An 18,440-nucleotide genomic window follows, 5' to 3' on the forward strand; every position below is an offset into this window, starting at 1 on the left:
GAAAAAAGTAATGCATAAGACAATATGCAGCTAAAACAAAATAATGCATAATGTCTTATGCATCTAAAAAAAACTGATGCATAACCAGAAAAAGTGAGAAAAGTAATGCATAAGACATTATGCAGCTAAAACAAAATAATGCATAATGTCTTATGCATCTAAAAAAAAGTGATGCATAACCAGAAAAGTGAAAAAAAGTAAAGCATAAGACACTATGCAGCTAAAACAAAAATAATGCATAATGTTTTATGCAGAAATAATAATGGCATAATGTCTTATGCACTAAACAAAATGATGCAGAAGACATTATGCATGTGCATAAAAATCCATAAATCAGAAAAGTGAAAAAAGTAATGCATAAGACAATATGCAGCTAAAACAAAATAATGCATAATGTCTTATGCATCTAAAAAAAAACTGATGCATAATCAGAAAAGTGAGAAAAGTAATGCATAAGACATTATGCAGCTAAAACAAAATAATGCATAATGTCTTATGCATCTAAAAAAACTGATGCATAACCAAAAAAGTGAAAAAAAATAATGCATAAGACATTATGCAGCTAAAACAAAAATAATGCATAATGTATTATGCATCTTAAAAAAACTGATGCATAACCAGAAAAGTGAAAAAGTAATGCATAAGACATTATGCAGCTAAAACAAAATAATGCATAATGTCTTATGCATCTAAACAAAACTGATGCATAACCAGAAAAGTGAAAAAGTAATGCATAAGACATTATGCAGCTAAAACAAAATAATGCATAATGTTTTATGCATCTAAACAAAACTGATGTTATGCATAAGACATTATGCATAACATCTTTAATTCAAATCTAATCATAAATTTCCGATTGAGATCAAAAACATGGAGACAAATAAGGTATGAAAATTTCCAATTCAGTTGATATCGAAATACTGCAACACACTTCTTACCCTTTTCAACTTCAATTTTAATTTCTTTTTACTTCTCGAATAATCAAAGACAACAGAAACCCAAAATCCCCAGATTTAAACCGCAGATTTTGAAACAGAAACCCTAGTTGTATTGAGAAGATTATTCAGAAAAGGATTTGGGATAAGATTTGACAAAGGGAAAAATCCAAATGTTAAAAACGAAGAATCGGAGTTCACCATTGTTTTCTTCTCGCTTCTCTCTGTTCGTCGCTCGAAGAAAAGGGTAGTTTGGCCTTTTAAAAACTGAGAAGCAGAATTTCATAAATTATGGGCCTGTTACGAATTTTTGACGGAAAAATGGATGCGTGCCTGAACTTTTCTCTCCGTGGGTTTGACAGTGGAAAAATCTGGAAAAATGGGTCTCCCTGCAGTTTTCACTTGTAATATTAGTTGTCGTACAACATCGGTCGATATTATCTTGTTTGGGGCCAAAAAGAATGTTTCTTTATACAGCCAAGAAAGAACAGACAGGAAAAGGAGTACCCAAACCATACACAGAAAAAAAAACTACCACCTGCTCTCTTTCTCTAATGGCGACTTCCGATCCGCAGAAATTAATGAGTAAAGCTGACAAATTGTGAGATTTCTCTTCCATCTCTATCAATTTACTCTTGACTGCTTTTTCATCTGGGAATATGTTTTGCGATCTAACTTTAGGTTTTCCTGTTGAATTGATTTCATCTCGGACTACTTTGTATCCGTATAATTAGGTGTTTTATCGATTTTAAGTTATGTTTACTGGTCTGATTGGGTGTTTACTAGTTCAACTGATGGAGATGTAGATTGTGTGTAGAAGGTTAATAATTGAAATTGTATTTGATCTGAATTCTTAGGGGAATCGGACTATGTGTTCAATTTTGGCAAATGTAAGCTTTATTAGTTGGACCGGTGAATAGAAAAATGATTGAGCTAGTTTATTTGGTTGTTTAGAGATGGTGGCAGGAATTGATGATTGTTGAACTGAAAATTTGGTGTAAAGAAGTCATATATGTCTAAATATTATGTGAACTTGGAAATGGTAGTGGTGCAACTGTTGGTTACTTTTAACTTTAGGTGCCAACGGAAATTAGGACCTTGGATTCGTTAAAATCTAATTGAATGAAATTATCGAGACTATGCATTTCGATTGCAGTTCTGCTAGTTGATATATTTTTTGATAGTGATTATTAGCAAATTTACTCTTAAGAGCGAGGGAATACTCATTTCATTTGACATAATATCATCCGTTGCTGCTTGTTCTGAATTATCTGTGTTTTTGTTTTCCTTCTGTTCAGAACTAAACTTACTCTTACAAGATGGAGTGCCGATTGGCAGAATGCTACTCAATTATATGAACAGGCTGGTTGGTAAATTCTGTGCGTTGGTACTTTACTGTGTAAAATCTGAATTTCAAATGCTTTTCACGAGTTCTTTTTTTAAACTGATCCTCCTTTTATTTATTGTTGGTAGCTGTTGGGTTCAAGCTTTCTAAAGATAATCAGAATGCGAAAACAGCATATGAGAAGGCGTCTAAGGGACAGGAGATGCTCTCATCGTATCCTAGTTATGTTTGAATGATGTGGCTGCTATTGTGAATATCTCTCTATATATTTTTCATTATTCTGAATGTGTCTTGGTCATTGTATCCTTCACAAGCTTAATAGTCCTTGGGATGCTGCAAAGCATTTGGAGTCTGCTGGTGCAGTAGCAAAGGACCTTGGCAACTGGAGTGAAGTTTCTGATTTCTACAGAAGGGCGTCAGAATTGTACACCGAATGCGGAAGATCACAACCAGCATCAGATGCTCTTGCAAAGGGTGCTCGGTATGTAGTTATCCTTCAACCGTTACCTTTAAAAAGGCCTTCACATATTTTCTTGTGAAAAGAAACACTCTTTTTAGACTCTCTGAACATGGTAGGTGTTAAATTTTCAAAAGAATTCTTCCTGCACACTGCACCTTGCACCCTTCTTTGCAAAATAGTAGTTAAGGAAAATTTATGAACATCGGCCTGCAAGTATCCACTAACATAGACAGAACATTGGCAAAGTCATTGAAGTCAGATTGTGAAGGCCTAATACAGGACAATCACCTGAAAACGCGTCCAACTGTAGATGGTTTATTTGAGTGTGACCAAAAAAAAGTAAACTGTCAGATGATCTTGTGCGATTTATGTCCTATCCTCGGAAATCCATCTCGCTTGTGAAGATGCCAGCAGAAAATATTATGAACTTTTTTTTGTTAGGAGTTGCAGAGGGGCAACACAGTTGGTATAAAAGGAAACGATTAAAGTGAGAGTTTCCCTTAGCAGAATTCTTGTTATGATCCCTTCAACTACAGTTAGTATTTGGAGACTAAATCACATTCCATGGGGATACACAATACTAGTTGCAGCTATCAAGCATGTTTGCAATTAATAGATATTAGATAATAAGTGCTATGGGGTATGTTTGAATAAAATTGCTCACAGATGAGATGCTAAATTTGGTTAATGCAGCTTAGAGAACTAACGGGTGTTAAGTTTTATGTTATAGTGCTCTCGAAGAAGCCTCCCCTGATGAAGCTGTTCGGATGTATGGCGATGCTTGTTCCATCCTTGAAGAAGATGAAAAGGAGCAAATGGCCTTCGATCTATATCGTGCTGCGGCGAATGTTTATATAAAGCTTGAGAGGTAAGAAACATGTGTTATATGTCTCAAATTAAAATTTCTCTGAATACAGTCGGCCTCTTGAAAATACTCGCTAGCATCGCATTTGATTGGATGACTGAAGTTGCTTAATTTCTTGTTTAAGTATACCTTGTGTTGTGAAAAAGAATGAGCACAAATATCCTTCATCTATAAGAATAATAGTGTATGCATTTTTTTTTGCTTACTTACAGGTATACTGATGCTGCAACTTTTCTATTGCGACTGGGCTTATCAGCAGACCAATGCAAAGCTACCAACAGTCAGTGCAAGGTACAAGGAAGCAGTCATTCGTAGTTCTTTTTTTGATCAACTTTACGATCACTTCTACCTCATCGTGTACTTACTCTTACTATCCATTAGTGTGCAAGTGCTGTGGATCTCTAACTTTCTTGCTTGGATTCAGGCATATCTTAGTGCAATAATAGTCTACCTGTACGCAGACGACTTCAAGCAAGCAGAAAAATGCTATAATGATTGTTCTCAGTAAGTTTGTCTTCTCTGCATCATTCTCGGGGTCAGGATCCATTTCGGGTTTGCATTTTTCTGTACATGGTCGATACTTTTATGGCTTGAAGACTTCAGATTTAAAAGAACCTCCGAATTTTATTTTCAGGATTGATGCTTTTCTGAGTAGTGATCAGAACCGGTGTGCCAGCAAATTTCTATCTGCTTATGGAGAAGGTGATGTTGAAGAAATTAAGCGTGTTGCACAGTCGAGTACTGTTACACATCTCGACCATATGGTAACTTACATATCTTTACCTAAAATCATTAACTCGATAAGTATAGGAAGTATCAGATGTCAATTATAGAGTTTCCGTTTGACAAATAGCAGGATCAGACTGCGTCTAGGCTAGCACTTGTTGGAGTTAGTGTGTGTCTCATGCCTTTGTGGTTTATATCATTTTGGTCATTGCCAATTCTATGGGTCTCAATGGGTACCTGAACCCGAGGACCAAATCAAACCTGGTATTATAGTTCCCTCATTTGGGGTCCCAAACATTTCAATAATGGTGTTGGAGTCCACTGGACCTGGTGTTCTTGATAATTAAGTAGTTCATTCTCTGGTCTCTTCCATATATAGCAATACTTGAACTCGACTACTAGTGTTGGATCCCACCACAGCCATCTTACCTCCTGGATCCTTCTTTACTCTTGGCGTTTATTATATATTGGTCATTCATATCCCAAATGCGTGAGGGATAGTGCAAAATTTGATTCCAGAACCGACCACAAGAATATGTTTCCGGGGAGTTCAGTTGCGAAACCTGAGCTGACTCTTGCATCCTTACATTCTTTTAACTACCAGTTCCTCAGCTCATACCAATTAAACACCATTTGACAGATCACTACATGAAATTGTTTGCAGATTGTTAGACTTGCAAGAAAACTTCCTACAGGAGATGTGAGCAAACACAAATACGGAGCAACCAAGGATGAGGAAGAGGAACCATTGGACGAAGATGATCTTACCTAGTTTCATTTTCCCCACAGAAGTCTTTACAGGAAAAACAACAGAAACGAGATCATAATATCTTGAGTAAATGTTTCATTGTATTATAGAGTTTGATACTTACAGGGTGCATTGAGTTTATAAACCTTACTTTCTGCACGAATATTAAATGGTGTGTGGTCATAATCATTACATAGTGTTTGCTCTTTAGATTTCCTGCATAGAGTTCCCACCTTCTCGACTGGGAAGCGGAAACGGAAACTCCATAACAGTTTTTTTTTTCGATGCCAAACTTCGTAGCTCCATGATTTCATCCTAGGAAATTTCTATCCGATTGCACCTGCAGATTTTTTTGGCATGTGCTGCATTTTTTAGCTTCTGGGATTGGTAAACCATTTTCTTGTGAAACGACTCCAGTGAAGAAAAACCTGTAATTACATTATTTTACAGGCCATATAGGCCCATAGAGCATGCCAAAGTCCAAACACCAAGGTGACCCAGTAAAACAAAAGTTGAGTTCAGAGATTGGAGCTCTTTCATGATGATGGTGCCGTCATTTGCCAAAAAGAAAAAACGCGTTATAGATTATGGTTGCGCCCCCTCCCCCAGTGCGTAGCAACTTGCATGGGTACTTCTTGTAAACTAAAACGAGTTGTCCAATTCAGGGATGTAAAGTTTCAAGAGATTTCCTCTCTCGCTCACTGTAAAATTAAGTTTCAGGGCTGCTCGCAGCCACTTTGTTTGATTAAGACTTTAGCCGATCGAAATGGGTAAATTCATTAAAAATTCAGACGTATGTTAACCTCCTCTTCTTATTCTTCTTAGACGTATGTTTGATTTGCTTTTGCAGAATATGACCCCATCTACACCTGGAGCATCAGAAACAGCTCTTGTCAAGGGACTACCACTGTCCGTGAGTAAATCTGATTTGTGAGTATATATGCTAATGTCATACGTTCTGACCTTTATCACATTTGATTATCTTAGCACTCTTTTGTTGTTGCTGTTGTAGGATCGAGTTATCTGAACAGGCACGGGGAAGTTGTTTATGCACGCAATAGGGGTGGATCGCGCTATAGGGGTGGAAATTTCTGGTATGTTGAGTATGCAACTGAAGAAGCTGCAAAGAAGGTAAGACTTCCCAGCTTGTGCTAAGTTCTGTTATTTAAACTCTACTCATGATGAATTTTCTGACGCAGGCATTAGAGTGCTATAGCTTGATTTTACTTAAAAAAAATTGAATTTCTTTTTGCTGTCTAATGGTTATGTCGATGAATTTGAAGATTTTTTTTGTTCCATAAATCCACTACAATGTTGATGCTTTCGCATTTGCAGGATTGCTTTCATTGAGTTTCTTCATCCCCCCAAAGCTCTTGCAATGAATGGACATAAACTTGGTGATTCCCCCTTGACAATTGAAGATGCTGAGCCATTATACCTTAGTGTTAGAGGAACGGGTAATAGAAAAATGGTAAACGTGGGAGTACGTTTTAGTCATTATGGTGGCTGTCAGATACTTAACTGGTTCTGACAGAGGTTGGGGTGGTGCCGGCATAGGCAAACATGGAAGCCCCTACCATTTTCCTTCAGGTTAGGATTTCTATTCCTGAGCTTTTGCTGAAAATATGTATGTTACATCTTTTGTTTATTTTGTTCACAAAAAAATTCTAAATCGAAACCGACTTGTTCTGTAGGAAAGAAAATTAAATTTGATGATGATTAACCTGAAGGGGGAAAACAACAAAAGATCTTGTGGAGAAAATGTTTCATTATATGTATTGTGTTTATAAACCTTGTATGGTGAGTAACATGATCAACATCATTACAAAGTGGTTTGGTCTACAGATTTACAACTTTTCGACTGGAAAACCTATAACAGGTTTTGTTTTTGATGCCAAACTTCGCAGCTCTGCGATTTCATCATTAGTCAGTTTCCATCCGATTGCGCCTGCAAATTCTTTGGCTTGTTCTGCATTTTTAGCTCCTGGAATTGGCACAACATTTTCTTGGGAAACTAGCCAGTTAAGAACAACCTGTACAAGAAAAAGTTTGGTGTTGCATTAGCTTTTAGTTTTGAATAAGCTATGCCACTTTTTGTCAGACCAAAAGAGCCAGATAAACTAACCTCTATAGCACAAACAGAAGTGACTATTGTGCTCATGTAGTATCAGGTTGTTTCAAAAAGGTTGAACCATTGTAAATTGATTGAATTTAGAGGGTGTATAAAATGTATAAAAAACTTTACATTCTACCATCATCTGACAGGTCCCAATATACAAAATGTGGAACCAACTGGGAATACCCAGTTGGCCTGAGGGAAAACTCTCTCGTACTTGAGGCCACTAGCTCAAAACCTCGCTCGGTCCAATTTCAAGCAAAACAAGTAGAATGTGTTTCGCTTTTTCAGGAGGTTAATTCTCACTAGGTTAATCTCGCAAGGAATAAATCCAAAAAATAAAATAACAATGAAATATCGAGGTTAATCCCCTGCCAGTTAGTAAAAAAGTTCCAGAGGTTCATGTAAGAAGGTGAAGTACCTGTGTAGGAGTTTTGTTGTAGCTTTGTCCTATATCCTTTATTCTGTTCACAAGAGGTTGGAGCTGCAGTGGCCAGCCATTTCAGTACTCCACATCAGGAGTAGTTTTATGATAATGAAAAACATTGGTGCTTTAGATTTTTTTTTGCAGTTCTTACCTCTGTGAGGAATTCTGGAGTATATATACGGCCTCGAGGGCCTGTTGGCGGATTTGCTGGTGTATATTTTCCTGTAAGAGCACCTGCACGAATAGAGAATGAACAACTTACTAAGAGTTTCAAGTGATGCAAAAGAATAAGTGATTGGGATTTAATTACTGGTATCCAAAGAAAAGTATCTGTAAACTGTAACTGGGGTTCAAAATCTAGTTTCAGTGGAATAGAACGGAATGTATAGGTCATATGCGATATCTCAACACATTGTTCAGTTTAAATTGTCAGCAGAGACAAGTAAAAACTGATATTAGGAACTGCACCTTGCGCAATAGGAGAATATGCAATCAATGTGATCCCAAGCTCATCACAAGTAGCTTTCACACCATTCTCCTCTGGAATTCTGTATATAAGGCTGTAGTTCACTTGGTTAGAAGCTAAAGGAATCCCCCTGCTTTTAAGCTGCTTGTAAGCAGCCCTTAGACGTTTTTCTGAAATGAAAGTCATATATTCATTAGTGGGTGTTGCAAAATGTTTCAATAGCAATCAGAAGAAGAGATAATGAGTATGTAGATTAGGACTATCCTAAATCCTGTTAGATGAAAAATGATCAAGAGAAAAATTACCACTGTAATTGGAGACACCTACAGCCTTTACAAGGCCTTGTTCAACGGCATCAGCAAGCCCGTTAATATAATCTGAAATTGATTTTGCATTCGACATGTATGAGCTTCCTTCTTTAATGTTAATCGAAACACTAAAGCAGATTTTTACTAAATAACAATGGATAAAGATTAAACAACCTTCATTTCCCCATAATCCAGGCCTGAAAAGAAAACACAAAATCCATATTCAGTCAGTCAATGGTCTTTAGAAAGAAAAATCATGTAAAGTAGCTAAAGATTTTGTCAAGTAGAGACCAATGAAGCTGGTAAAGTTCGACTGAAGATAGATTGAGCCGATCAAGAGAATCCTTAAGCGCTGAGATGACACTCCCCCGACCAAGCCTCCAAGGTAATGCTGCAAACTTGGTTGCAACAGCTACCTCCACTCCTGGATCTTTTTGCTTCCTTTCCTTGATAAATCTATAATGAAGTGATGACAGTTTAGCATTATATGACACACTGGATGACAAGTCTAAAACTTCACAACACTGCCGTTCACGAATGGACTAAACATCGTGCCACAAAATAACAATTGAAATCATGTAATTGGGTAATTCGTAGGCATAATGCACAAGTCCAGCATGGAAGTTCAGGAGATAGAGAGATGGAGACTAAATACCTTCCGAGTAGAGTTTCGGAGTTGACTGCGCCAAAGGAGAACTGGCAAGAAATCAAGATCGAAATCTGTTTAAGTGTCTATTCTGTAAGTTGAATTAGAAACAACAAGCAAAGACAATTACTTAACAATCTCACCTTTGAGCCATAAACCTCAGCAGTATCAAAGAATGTTATACCAGAGTCAACACTAGCATCAAAAGCAGTTTTTGCAGCTTTCAGTTTCCTATCTGCCATTACAGTGAATCAATTCATTAGTTCTAGAACTACTAAAAATGTCGAACAGGAAGCACACAAATCAGAATTAAAATTGTACCATCCCATTCAAAGTTGTTCCAGTAGCTGGTGTCACCCCATGACCAAGCTCCAATCCCAAGCTTTGTAACTTTTAAATCAGAACCACCCAATTTCACCTTATCTTCTCCTCCTGTTTGAATAGTAACAGACTCTTCAGAAGCAACAGCTCTTATACTTCTACGAGTTCTTCTACTATTCTTTAACAGAGAAAAACTTGCACCGGTTACTTGCAAAGCCATGAAGAATTGACTATCTGAATCAATTCAAGAAATGGGTTTTCTCTGTAGCTGATGGTAGTCTAGTATTTGATTGCTAATGACTTTGGGTTATGGAGAAAAATCAAAATCAAGAAATGGGTTCTTTGCAGGAATTTGATTAGGCTTTGATTATTACTAGAATCTGGTATCCTAATTGACAAAACGAGTAGTGAAGGTAAATATGGGGCTCTTATGCTGCAAACGTTGTTGGTCTTTGAAACCAAGTAATGGGTATAATTTTTTATATGGCAATTGGTGAAAGTGGGGAAGCTCCCAAAACAAGAAGAGAAATATAAGAAGAAAAAGAAGAAGATTTATGTGTGGTAGTGAAACAACCAGGTTGAGCGGCAATTTGTTGCCAACAACACCATCTTTGGGTGTGTGTTTGAAACAACCTTGGCGCTTCTTTGAGAGAAAAATCCTCTCTTTTCTTTGGTATGGTGGGGGGTTGGAAATATAAAAAATAAAAAAACAAACTTGGAGAAGTGACAAGGCAGTCAAGAGACTGTCTCACACTCCCAAGTAAAAAATAAAAAACACATGCTAACTTATCCAAATAATTCTATTTTTCACTACAAAGGCAAATCCCGCTTTGCTCAGGATCTTTCAGATGACGTGATAACCAACTACACCACAAAGCCACTTATCTAAAAGCTAAGCCAGTCAAGAGACTGATCTGAGATCTCTGACCAATTGGGCTCAATCCAACTGCAGTATAATTTCACCTTCGTATCGCGATAATCTTTAGCAGAATGTCTAGTAGTACCAACACAGTGATACATACCTGTATCAAGGGAATAGAATAAAATACCATCTTCATGCAACCTCGGAAAGTAGATTTTTGTTCTCCATTTGACTAACCGGAGCAACTGCCGAAATAGAAGAGGTATTGCTAACACACAACATATGCCTCCCCAGATCTTTAACTTCAACCCAAACCGTTTGAGTGTCGTTCAATCTAAAAATACGAACCCATTTCCCCAAATGGCCTAATAACACGCACAAAAGTTTTCCTTCACACTCCACCAAGTAACTCTTATAGATGAACTCACAATTATGCGGGGTTACCATGGCTAGAACTTCCCAACTTATACTGTCATTCTCTAGTTTAGATACTCCTAAAGTTCCGTTTATGTCCAGGCAATAGAATGCTCCGTTGTAGAAAACTGGATTGTTCCAATCCATCTCGAACCCCATTTGTTTCTTGTTGAGAGGTAAAATAAGTAGTAGCATCAAAGGAATCATACCTCCAGTGTTCATCTCCCCGTTTAATGAAGAACATGGACACACTAGCATTCACTTGTTTATGGATGGCAAAAACTACACAATCAGCAGAAGTCGGCAAAGACGAGAACGAGATACCTGAGAAAGGGACGCCATCATTATCTGGGAGGTCCGGAAGTTTAATAATGGATCTCGTGAAGGGATTGTGGAAGAACAAAGTCAGGCCGTTCACCATGAGCAACCACCCACCTTTCGAAAAGCAAATGCTAGAACCTTTTACAATTTCAGGAATACTAATGAGGTATTTCTCATTATGGTGTCCATGAGGTCTTGAACCTTGCTTAGTGAGAAGTTACCGGAACTACTAGCTAGACAGTGAACTATGTATTGAACTGCTAGTGTTTGGTGTAATTATAATAACATCCATGCATGATATCCTCCAAGTGTTGCTAAGTTCGTGCCGTTTTGTCCATTTTGGCCCTGGACATATCCTGTTTCTCAAAATGCTTTAGAGAATCGGCTCCATTTTCATTGGAAGCGACCCACTTCCTCATTCAGATAGGTGAGTTACATCAAGAGTGTTTACTGCTACACCCCACTTCAATCTTAAATTGAAACTATAAGACTCATTAAGACTTAATTAAAAGTCATCCTCCACATGCAGTCACACTATCGCATCAACACCATAGGGAAGGGACAGAGAATGAAATTCTCTGATAGTGTTTACCTTTACCCACCATAAATTAGTTGTCTCATTCGAAACCTTGTTATTGGAATCTCCAGTCAGCAAGGTTGAGTATCCTTCATGGCGAGTTTAATTATTTGAGCCTAAGCCCCATCCCCTTCGATGCTTTACTAACTATCTTCTTAGGCAAACCTTTCGTCAAAGGGTCCGCGATATTCTCCTTGGACCTTGTCCAATCTATGGAAATAACGCCTGTGGAGATTAGTAATTTCAAAGAATCATGTCTTCTACGCATATGTATAGACTTTCCATTGTATAAGCTATTCTTAGCTCTACCTATTGCAGATTTGTTGTCACAATGTATAGATATAGCTGGCACAAGCCTATGCCAGAGAGGAATATCTTCTAAAAAGTTTCTTAGCCATTCAGCCTCCTCTCCTGCTTTATCTAACGCAATAAACTCCGACTCCATAGTTGAGCGAGCTATACATGTCTGTTTGGAACTCTTCCAAGATACAGACGCACCTGCTAGAGTGAATACATATCCACTTGTAGACTTAGACTCCTCTGAGTCTGCTATCCAGTTCGCATCGCAAAATCCCTCAAGGACGGTCGGATACCCTTCGTAATTCAAACAAAAGGTCATTGTGTACTTCAAGTACTTTATCACTCTATTAAGTGCATCCCAATGTTTCTTCCCTGGATTACAAGTATACATGCTTAACCTACTCACAGCATAAGCAATGTCTGGTCTCGTACAATTCATCAAATACATCAGACTTCCTATGACTCTCGAGTATTCAAGTTGGTTAACACCTAATCCCTTATTCTTCATGAGTTTGCAAGAAGAATCATATGGAGTGCAAACAGGTTTACAGTCGAACTGATTATATTTCTTAAGTATGGATTCAACATAATGAGACTGACTCAGACTATAGCCATTAGAAGTTTTTCTAATCTTCATCCCTAATATGACATCAGCGGAGCCTAAGTCTTTCATGTCAAAGTTCTCATTCAACATTTTCTTAGTGGTATTAATAACATCCATGTTTGTACCTAGTATAAGCATATCATCAACATACAAGCATACAATCACACAGGCATCCTTGACAAGTTTAGTATAAACACACTTATCAGATTCATTAATTCTAAAACCACTAGAAATCATCACATGATCAAACTTCTCATTCCACTGTTTAGGTGCTTGTTTCAATCCATACAAAGATTTATTCAGTTTACAAACCTTCTTCTCACAACCTTTAACTACAAAGCCTTCGTGTTGTTCCATATAAATTTTTTCATCTAATTCACCATTCAAAAACGTTGTCTTTACATCCATTTGATGTATCTGTAGGTTATGGACAGAAGCTATAGCAATTAACATCCTAATGGAGCTAATTCTACTTACTGGTGAATATGTATCAAAGAAGTCTATACCTTCTATCTGTTTATAGCCTTTCGCTGCCAACCTAGCCTTGTATTTTTCAATAGTTCCATTTATATTACGTTTTCTCTTTAAAATACATTTACAACCTATGGCCTTAGACCCTGGAGGTAAATTTACAAGTTCAAAAGTACCGTTTTCTCGAATGGAATTCATTTCACTAACTGAAGCTTCTTTGCACCACGGAGCTTCAAGACAAGTCATGGCTTCTTTATAAGTCTGAGGATCAGACTCGGCTAGGTATGTAATGCAACCAGGATAGGTTTTCTTAGTTTTAACCCTTTTACCTCTTCTAGGTTCTATTTCTGGTTCATCTACCTCTAAAGGTAATGACTGACTGGATGATGGAAATTCTAGGGGATCATCTAAACATCTCTTTCGAGAATCACATTTCATAGGAAAAACATTCTCAAAGAACTCGGCATCCCTAGACTCCATGATAAAATTCAACCCTATGTCAGAGATTTCAGAACTCACCACCATAAACCTATGAGCACTAGAATGCTCAGGATACCCTATAAAAACACAATCAACGGTTTTGGGTCCTATCTTATTTGTCTTAGGAGGAGGGATGGCCACCTTTTCCAAGCACCCCCACACTTTGAAGTAATCATAAGATGGTTGTTTACCTTTCCATAACTCATATGGAGTTTTATCTGATCCTTTAAAGGGTACTCTGTTCAGGATGTAATTGGCTGAGAGGATAGCCTCCCCCCACAAATTCGAAGGTAATACTGAACCAATCAACATGGCATTCATCATATCCTTAAGGGTACGGTTCTTACGTTTAGCTACACCATTGGATTGAGGTGGATAAGGGGTTGTAGTTTCATGTATTATACCATGTTCTTCACAAAAATCTCTAATAGGAATTAGATATTCACCACCACGGTCAGACCTAAAAGTTTTAATGGTAGCATTCAATTGGTTTTCAACTTCACGTTTATATATCTTAAAGGCTTCTAAGGCATCGTCCTTCCCTCTAAGCAAATAAACCTGACAGTACCTCGTACAATCATCTATGAAAGTGACAAACCATTTCTTACCACCTCTAGTTTGAACTGACTTCATGTCAACCACGTCTGAATGAATCAATTCTAAGGGCTTAGTATTTCTCTGGACATTCTTCCTGAATGATTTCTTAGCATGCTTAGATTCTACGCAAATCTCACACTTATGACTTTTATCTAAAGTGAGTTTGGGTATGCAGCCTACGCTAGCCAGTTTATGCATTGATTTGTAATTTACATGACCAAGTCTACCATGCCAAACATTCGACGACGCACACATGTAAGCAGAAGAATCATTCAATTTCACTTCAGGACAGGTTACATTAAGTTTGTAAAGACCCCCAGTCTTATAACCCTTACCCACATAATCATTGCCCTTAGTTACTATAAGTTTTCCAGACTCAATTGAAACTTTAAAACCCTTATCATCTAAAACAGAATAAGAAACAAGATTTTTGCAGATGTCTGGAACATGAAGAACTTCATTCAATGTGAGAGTCTTGCCAGATGTGAGCTTCAGACCGACCTTACCTTTTCCTGCAACCTCTGATGCAGATGAGTTACCCATATAGAGTTTCTCGCCTTCCCCTACCCTCTGGTAGGAGGTGAACAGGTCTATGTTCCCACAAACATGCTTGGTAGCTCCAGAGTCTACCCACCATTCCATCACATTGGTTACCAAATTAACTTCAGACACTACAGCAGAAAACTTATCCTTGTTCTTTTCAACCAAATTAGCATTATCCTTCTTGTCCTTACGATTCTACAGTGAACTTCCATATGGCCAGTAACTCCACATGCATAACAAGCACCCTTAATTTTAGTAATGCTAGACTCTGGTTTTCGAAACATACCTTTCTTGGGAGGACCACGCTTAGAGTTACGATTGTTACTCTCACCTTTTCCAGCTTTGGAAGATCTATGTTCAGTCATATAAGCTTTATTACTCATGTCCCTTGCAGAAGACACGTTCTTATCTTTGGAGCACATCAACTCTTCCACTTGAATCTTCTTCACTAATTCAACCATGTTGATCTCGACATTTTCATGTCTTAGATTTTTCTTGTACTCAGACCAGGAAGTTGGTAACTTCTCAATTACCGCAGATACTTGAAACGTCTCATCAATGACCATACCTTCAGCAAGAATCTCATTAATAATCTGTTGAAATTCGAGGAATTGATCAACAACAGGCTTATCATTCGTCATCTTGAAGTCCATAAACTTCGCCACCAGAAATTTCTTGCTCCCTGCAGTCTCCGCTTGATACTTTGCTTCTAACGCAGTCCACAAATCATAAGCACTGACATTTTCTTTAGCATTGTAAAAGTCATACATCGTATCTTCCAAACCATTCATGATATGATTTTTCGCCAGAAAAGTACACCGCTTGTTATACTCGATCACCTCCTCAGTTAAATCTTCGACATTCATCAATTCATCATGTGGAACAAGTACATAATCTAGTTCATGATGGCTTAGATAAAACAACATCTTGGATTTCCATCTCTTGAAATCCTTTCCATTAAACTTCTTTGGTCTTTCAACGTCGTTCTTTCCCATTGTTACAAGGAATAATAATGTGTTAAGATTGTTGGAATCTTGCAACAATATAAGAAACGTCGGATGTATCAAACAATAAATATAAAGAACCGTATCAAACAACTCTACCACCAACAAATTGATGAGGGCAGAATCATAGGTTCAACAAGATGTCCTTAACACATTTGTTCGCGGGTATACTCTAAAGTAATGCTAAACCACAACGTGCGAAGATATGTCCAGGATAAGACTGCTCGATATAACTTGTATTAGCACAATACAAGTTACCCACTCTTAAACTCAGCAACGGGGATGGAAATAAAACGCCGCACGAAAATAAAAGCAAGAAGATGAAGAAAAGTAGACCTAGAGATGGTCGCTGCTTGTGTGTTTTGAAAAGAGATTTTCGAGTTCTATTTATAGGAAAATTAACTTGCAAATCAAGTTAGGTTTAGGTTTTTTTCTTATAAAAGGAGTTTTGTTTCTTGTAAAACAATTAAACACAAAAAAGTAACTTTTTTTCATAAATAAAACTCTTAAATAAATTATTTATCAAGTTAAAAACTTGCAAAAAATAATTTCAAGTAGACACGGACTTGGTGCTTGGTATACGCGCATGGGCATGGGCCGAAACATGTATTTTTCCCCCCACCCGCTCCACCCACATTGTTTTACAACATATCCATGAGAACATGGTAATATAGTGGAGCACCTCTTTAGTTTTCCACAATGTGAGACTAAAGGTTCCATTTCATTCACTCAAAAATGAGTGAGTATCCTTAGACCCTTAGGTCATGAGATCAAACCACACCAAGACCAAAAAATCATTTATTAAATAACTCATTTTCTCCAACAATCCCCCACATGAATCAAATCTCGGTAAAAAACGAAAAATCAGAGTACGGAAAATACCATTTAGGCAAAGGTGTCCATGAGGTCTTGAACCTTGCTTAGTGAGAAGTTATCGGAACAACTATCTAGACAGTGAACTATGTCTTGAACTGCTAGCGTTTGGTGTAATTATAATAACATCCATGCATGATATCCTCCAAGTGTTGCTAAGTTCGTGCCGTTTTGTCCATTTTGGCCCTGGACATATCCTGTTTCTCAAAATGCTTTAGAGAATCGGCTCCATTCTCATTGGAAGCGACCCACTTCCACATTCAGATAGGTGAGTTCCATCAAGAGTGTTTACTGCTACACCCCACTTCAATCTTAAATTGAAACTATAAGACTCATTAAGACTTAATTAAAAGTCATCATCCACATGCAGTCACACTGTCACATCAACACCATAGGGAAGGGACAAAGAATGAAATTCTCTGATAGTGTTTACCTTTACCCACCATAAATTAGTTGTCTCATTCGAAACCTTGTTATTGGAATCTCCAGTCAGCAAGGTTGAGTATCCTTCATGGCAAGTTTAATTATTTGAGCCTAAGCCCCATCCCCTTCGATGCTTACTAACTATCTCCTTGGGCAAACCTTTCGTCAAAGGTTCCGCGATATTCTCGTTGGACCTTGTCCAATCTATGGAAATAACGTCTGTGGAGATTAGTAATTTCAAAGAATCATGTCTTCTACGCATATATATAGACTTTCCATTATAGAAGCTATTCTTAGCTCTACCTATTGCAGATTTGTTGTCACAATGTATAGATATAGCTGGCACATGCCTATGCCAGAGAGGAATATCTTCTAAAAAGTTTCTTAGCCATTCGGCCTCCTCTCCTGCTTTATCTAACGCAATAAACTTCAACTCCATAGTTGAGCGAGCTATACATGTCTGTTTGGAACTCTTCCAAGATACAGACGCACCTGCTAGAGTGAATACATATCCACTCGTAGACTTAGACTCCACTGAGTCTGCTACCCAGTTCGCATCGCAAAATCCCTCAAGGACGGCCGGATACCCTTCGTAATTCAAACAAAAGGTAATTGTGTACTTCAAGTACATTAGCACTCTATTAAGTGCATCCCAATGTTTCTTCCCTGGATTACAAGTATACCTGCTTAACCTACTCACAGCATAAGCAATGTCTGGTCTCGTACAATTTATCAAATAAATCAGACTTCCTATGACTCTCGAGTATTCAAGTTGGTTAACACCTACACCCTTATTCTTCATGAGTTTGCAAGAAGAATCATATGGAGTGCAAACAAGTTTACAGTCAAACTGATTATATTTCTTAAGTATGGATTCAACATAATGAGACTGACTCAGACTATAGCCATTAGAAGTTTCTCTAATCTTCATCCCTAATATGACATCAGCGGGGCCTAAGTCTTTCATGTCAAAGTTCTCATTCAACATTTTCTTAGTGGTATTAATAACATCCATGTTTGTACCTAGTATAAGCATATCATCAACATACAAGCATACAATCACACAGGCATCCTTGACAAGTTTAGTATAAACACACTTATCAGATTCATTAATTCTAAAACCACTAGAAATCATCACATGATCAAACTACACTGTTTAGGTGCTTGTTTCAATCCATACAAAGATTTCTTCAGTTTACAAACCTTCTTCTCACAACCTTTAACTACAAAGCCTTCGGGTTGTTCCATATAAATTTTTTCATCTAATTCACCATTCAAAAACGCTGTCTTTACATCCATTTGATGTATCTGTAGGTTATGGACAGAAGCTATAGCAATTAACATCCTAATGGAGCTAATTCTACTTACTGGTGAAAATGTATCAAAGAATTCTATACCTTCTATCTGTTTATAGCCTTTCTCTACCAACCTAGCCTTGTATTTTTCAATAGTTCCATTTATATTACGTTTTCTCTTGAAAATCCATTTACAACCTATGGCCTTAGACCCTAGAGGTAAATCTACAAGTTCAAAAGTACCGTTTTCTCGAATGGAATCCATTTCACTAATTGAAGCTTCTTTCCACCACGGAGCTTCAGGACAAGTCAT

General features: G+C 37.5%; 2 protein-coding genes across 2 annotated transcripts; one reads left to right on the plus strand and one right to left on the minus strand.

Moving 5' to 3' along the window:
- Positions 1–1,392: 1,392 nt before the first annotated feature.
- Positions 1,393–5,300, plus strand: LOC113285791 (gamma-soluble NSF attachment protein-like). Its single transcript, XM_026534556.1, has 9 exons — positions 1,393–1,536; positions 2,234–2,301; positions 2,409–2,493; positions 2,603–2,761; positions 3,471–3,608; positions 3,818–3,896; positions 4,030–4,109; positions 4,240–4,369; positions 4,996–5,300. Exons 1-9 carry the CDS (start codon positions 1,397–1,399, stop codon positions 5,101–5,103), a joined length of 987 nt encoding a protein of 328 aa, XP_026390341.1. The 5' UTR covers positions 1,393–1,396; the 3' UTR covers positions 5,104–5,300.
- Positions 5,301–6,829: 1,529 nt separating this feature from the next.
- On the minus strand, positions 6,830–9,957 carry LOC113285780 (uncharacterized oxidoreductase At1g06690, chloroplastic-like). Its single transcript, XM_026534549.1, has 10 exons — positions 9,364–9,957; positions 9,186–9,277; positions 9,052–9,092; positions 8,688–8,852; positions 8,571–8,593; positions 8,394–8,465; positions 8,091–8,258; positions 7,774–7,856; positions 7,617–7,679; positions 6,830–7,112 (listed from the first exon to the last, which is right to left on the minus strand). Exons 1-10 carry the CDS (start codon positions 9,581–9,583, stop codon positions 6,927–6,929), a joined length of 1,113 nt encoding a protein of 370 aa, XP_026390334.1. The 5' UTR covers positions 9,584–9,957; the 3' UTR covers positions 6,830–6,926.
- Between the last annotated feature and the right edge of the window lie 8,483 nt (positions 9,958–18,440).

The sequence above is a fragment of the Papaver somniferum genome, chromosome 1, assembly GCF_003573695.1.
Source record: "Papaver somniferum cultivar HN1 chromosome 1, ASM357369v1, whole genome shotgun sequence".
In the NCBI taxonomy this organism is placed as follows: domain Eukaryota; kingdom Viridiplantae; phylum Streptophyta; class Magnoliopsida; order Ranunculales; family Papaveraceae; genus Papaver; species Papaver somniferum.

Coding starts and splice junctions, on each gene's coding strand:
- LOC113285791 (XM_026534556.1), top strand. CDS start 1,397: ATGTTTCTTTATACAGCCAAGAAAGAACAGACAGGAAAAGGAGTACCC. Junction 4,110..4,239: donor TGCTATAATGATTGTTCTCA/GTAAGTTTGTCT, acceptor TTTTATTTTCAG/GATTGATGCTTTTCTGAGTA. Junction 4,370..4,995: donor TTACACATCTCGACCATATG/GTAACTTACATA, acceptor AATTGTTTGCAG/ATTGTTAGACTTGCAAGAAA.
- LOC113285780 (XM_026534549.1), bottom strand. CDS start 9,583: ATGGCTTTGCAAGTAACCGGTGCAAGTTTTTCTCTGTTAAAGAATAGT. Junction 8,259..8,393: donor AGGTGTCTCCAATTACAGTG/GTAATTTTTCTC, acceptor CTTTCATTTCAG/AAAAACGTCTAAGGGCTGCT. Junction 7,680..7,773: donor CTCCAGAATTCCTCACAGAG/GTAAGAACTGCA, acceptor TGGCCACTGCAG/CTCCAACCTCTTGTGAACAG.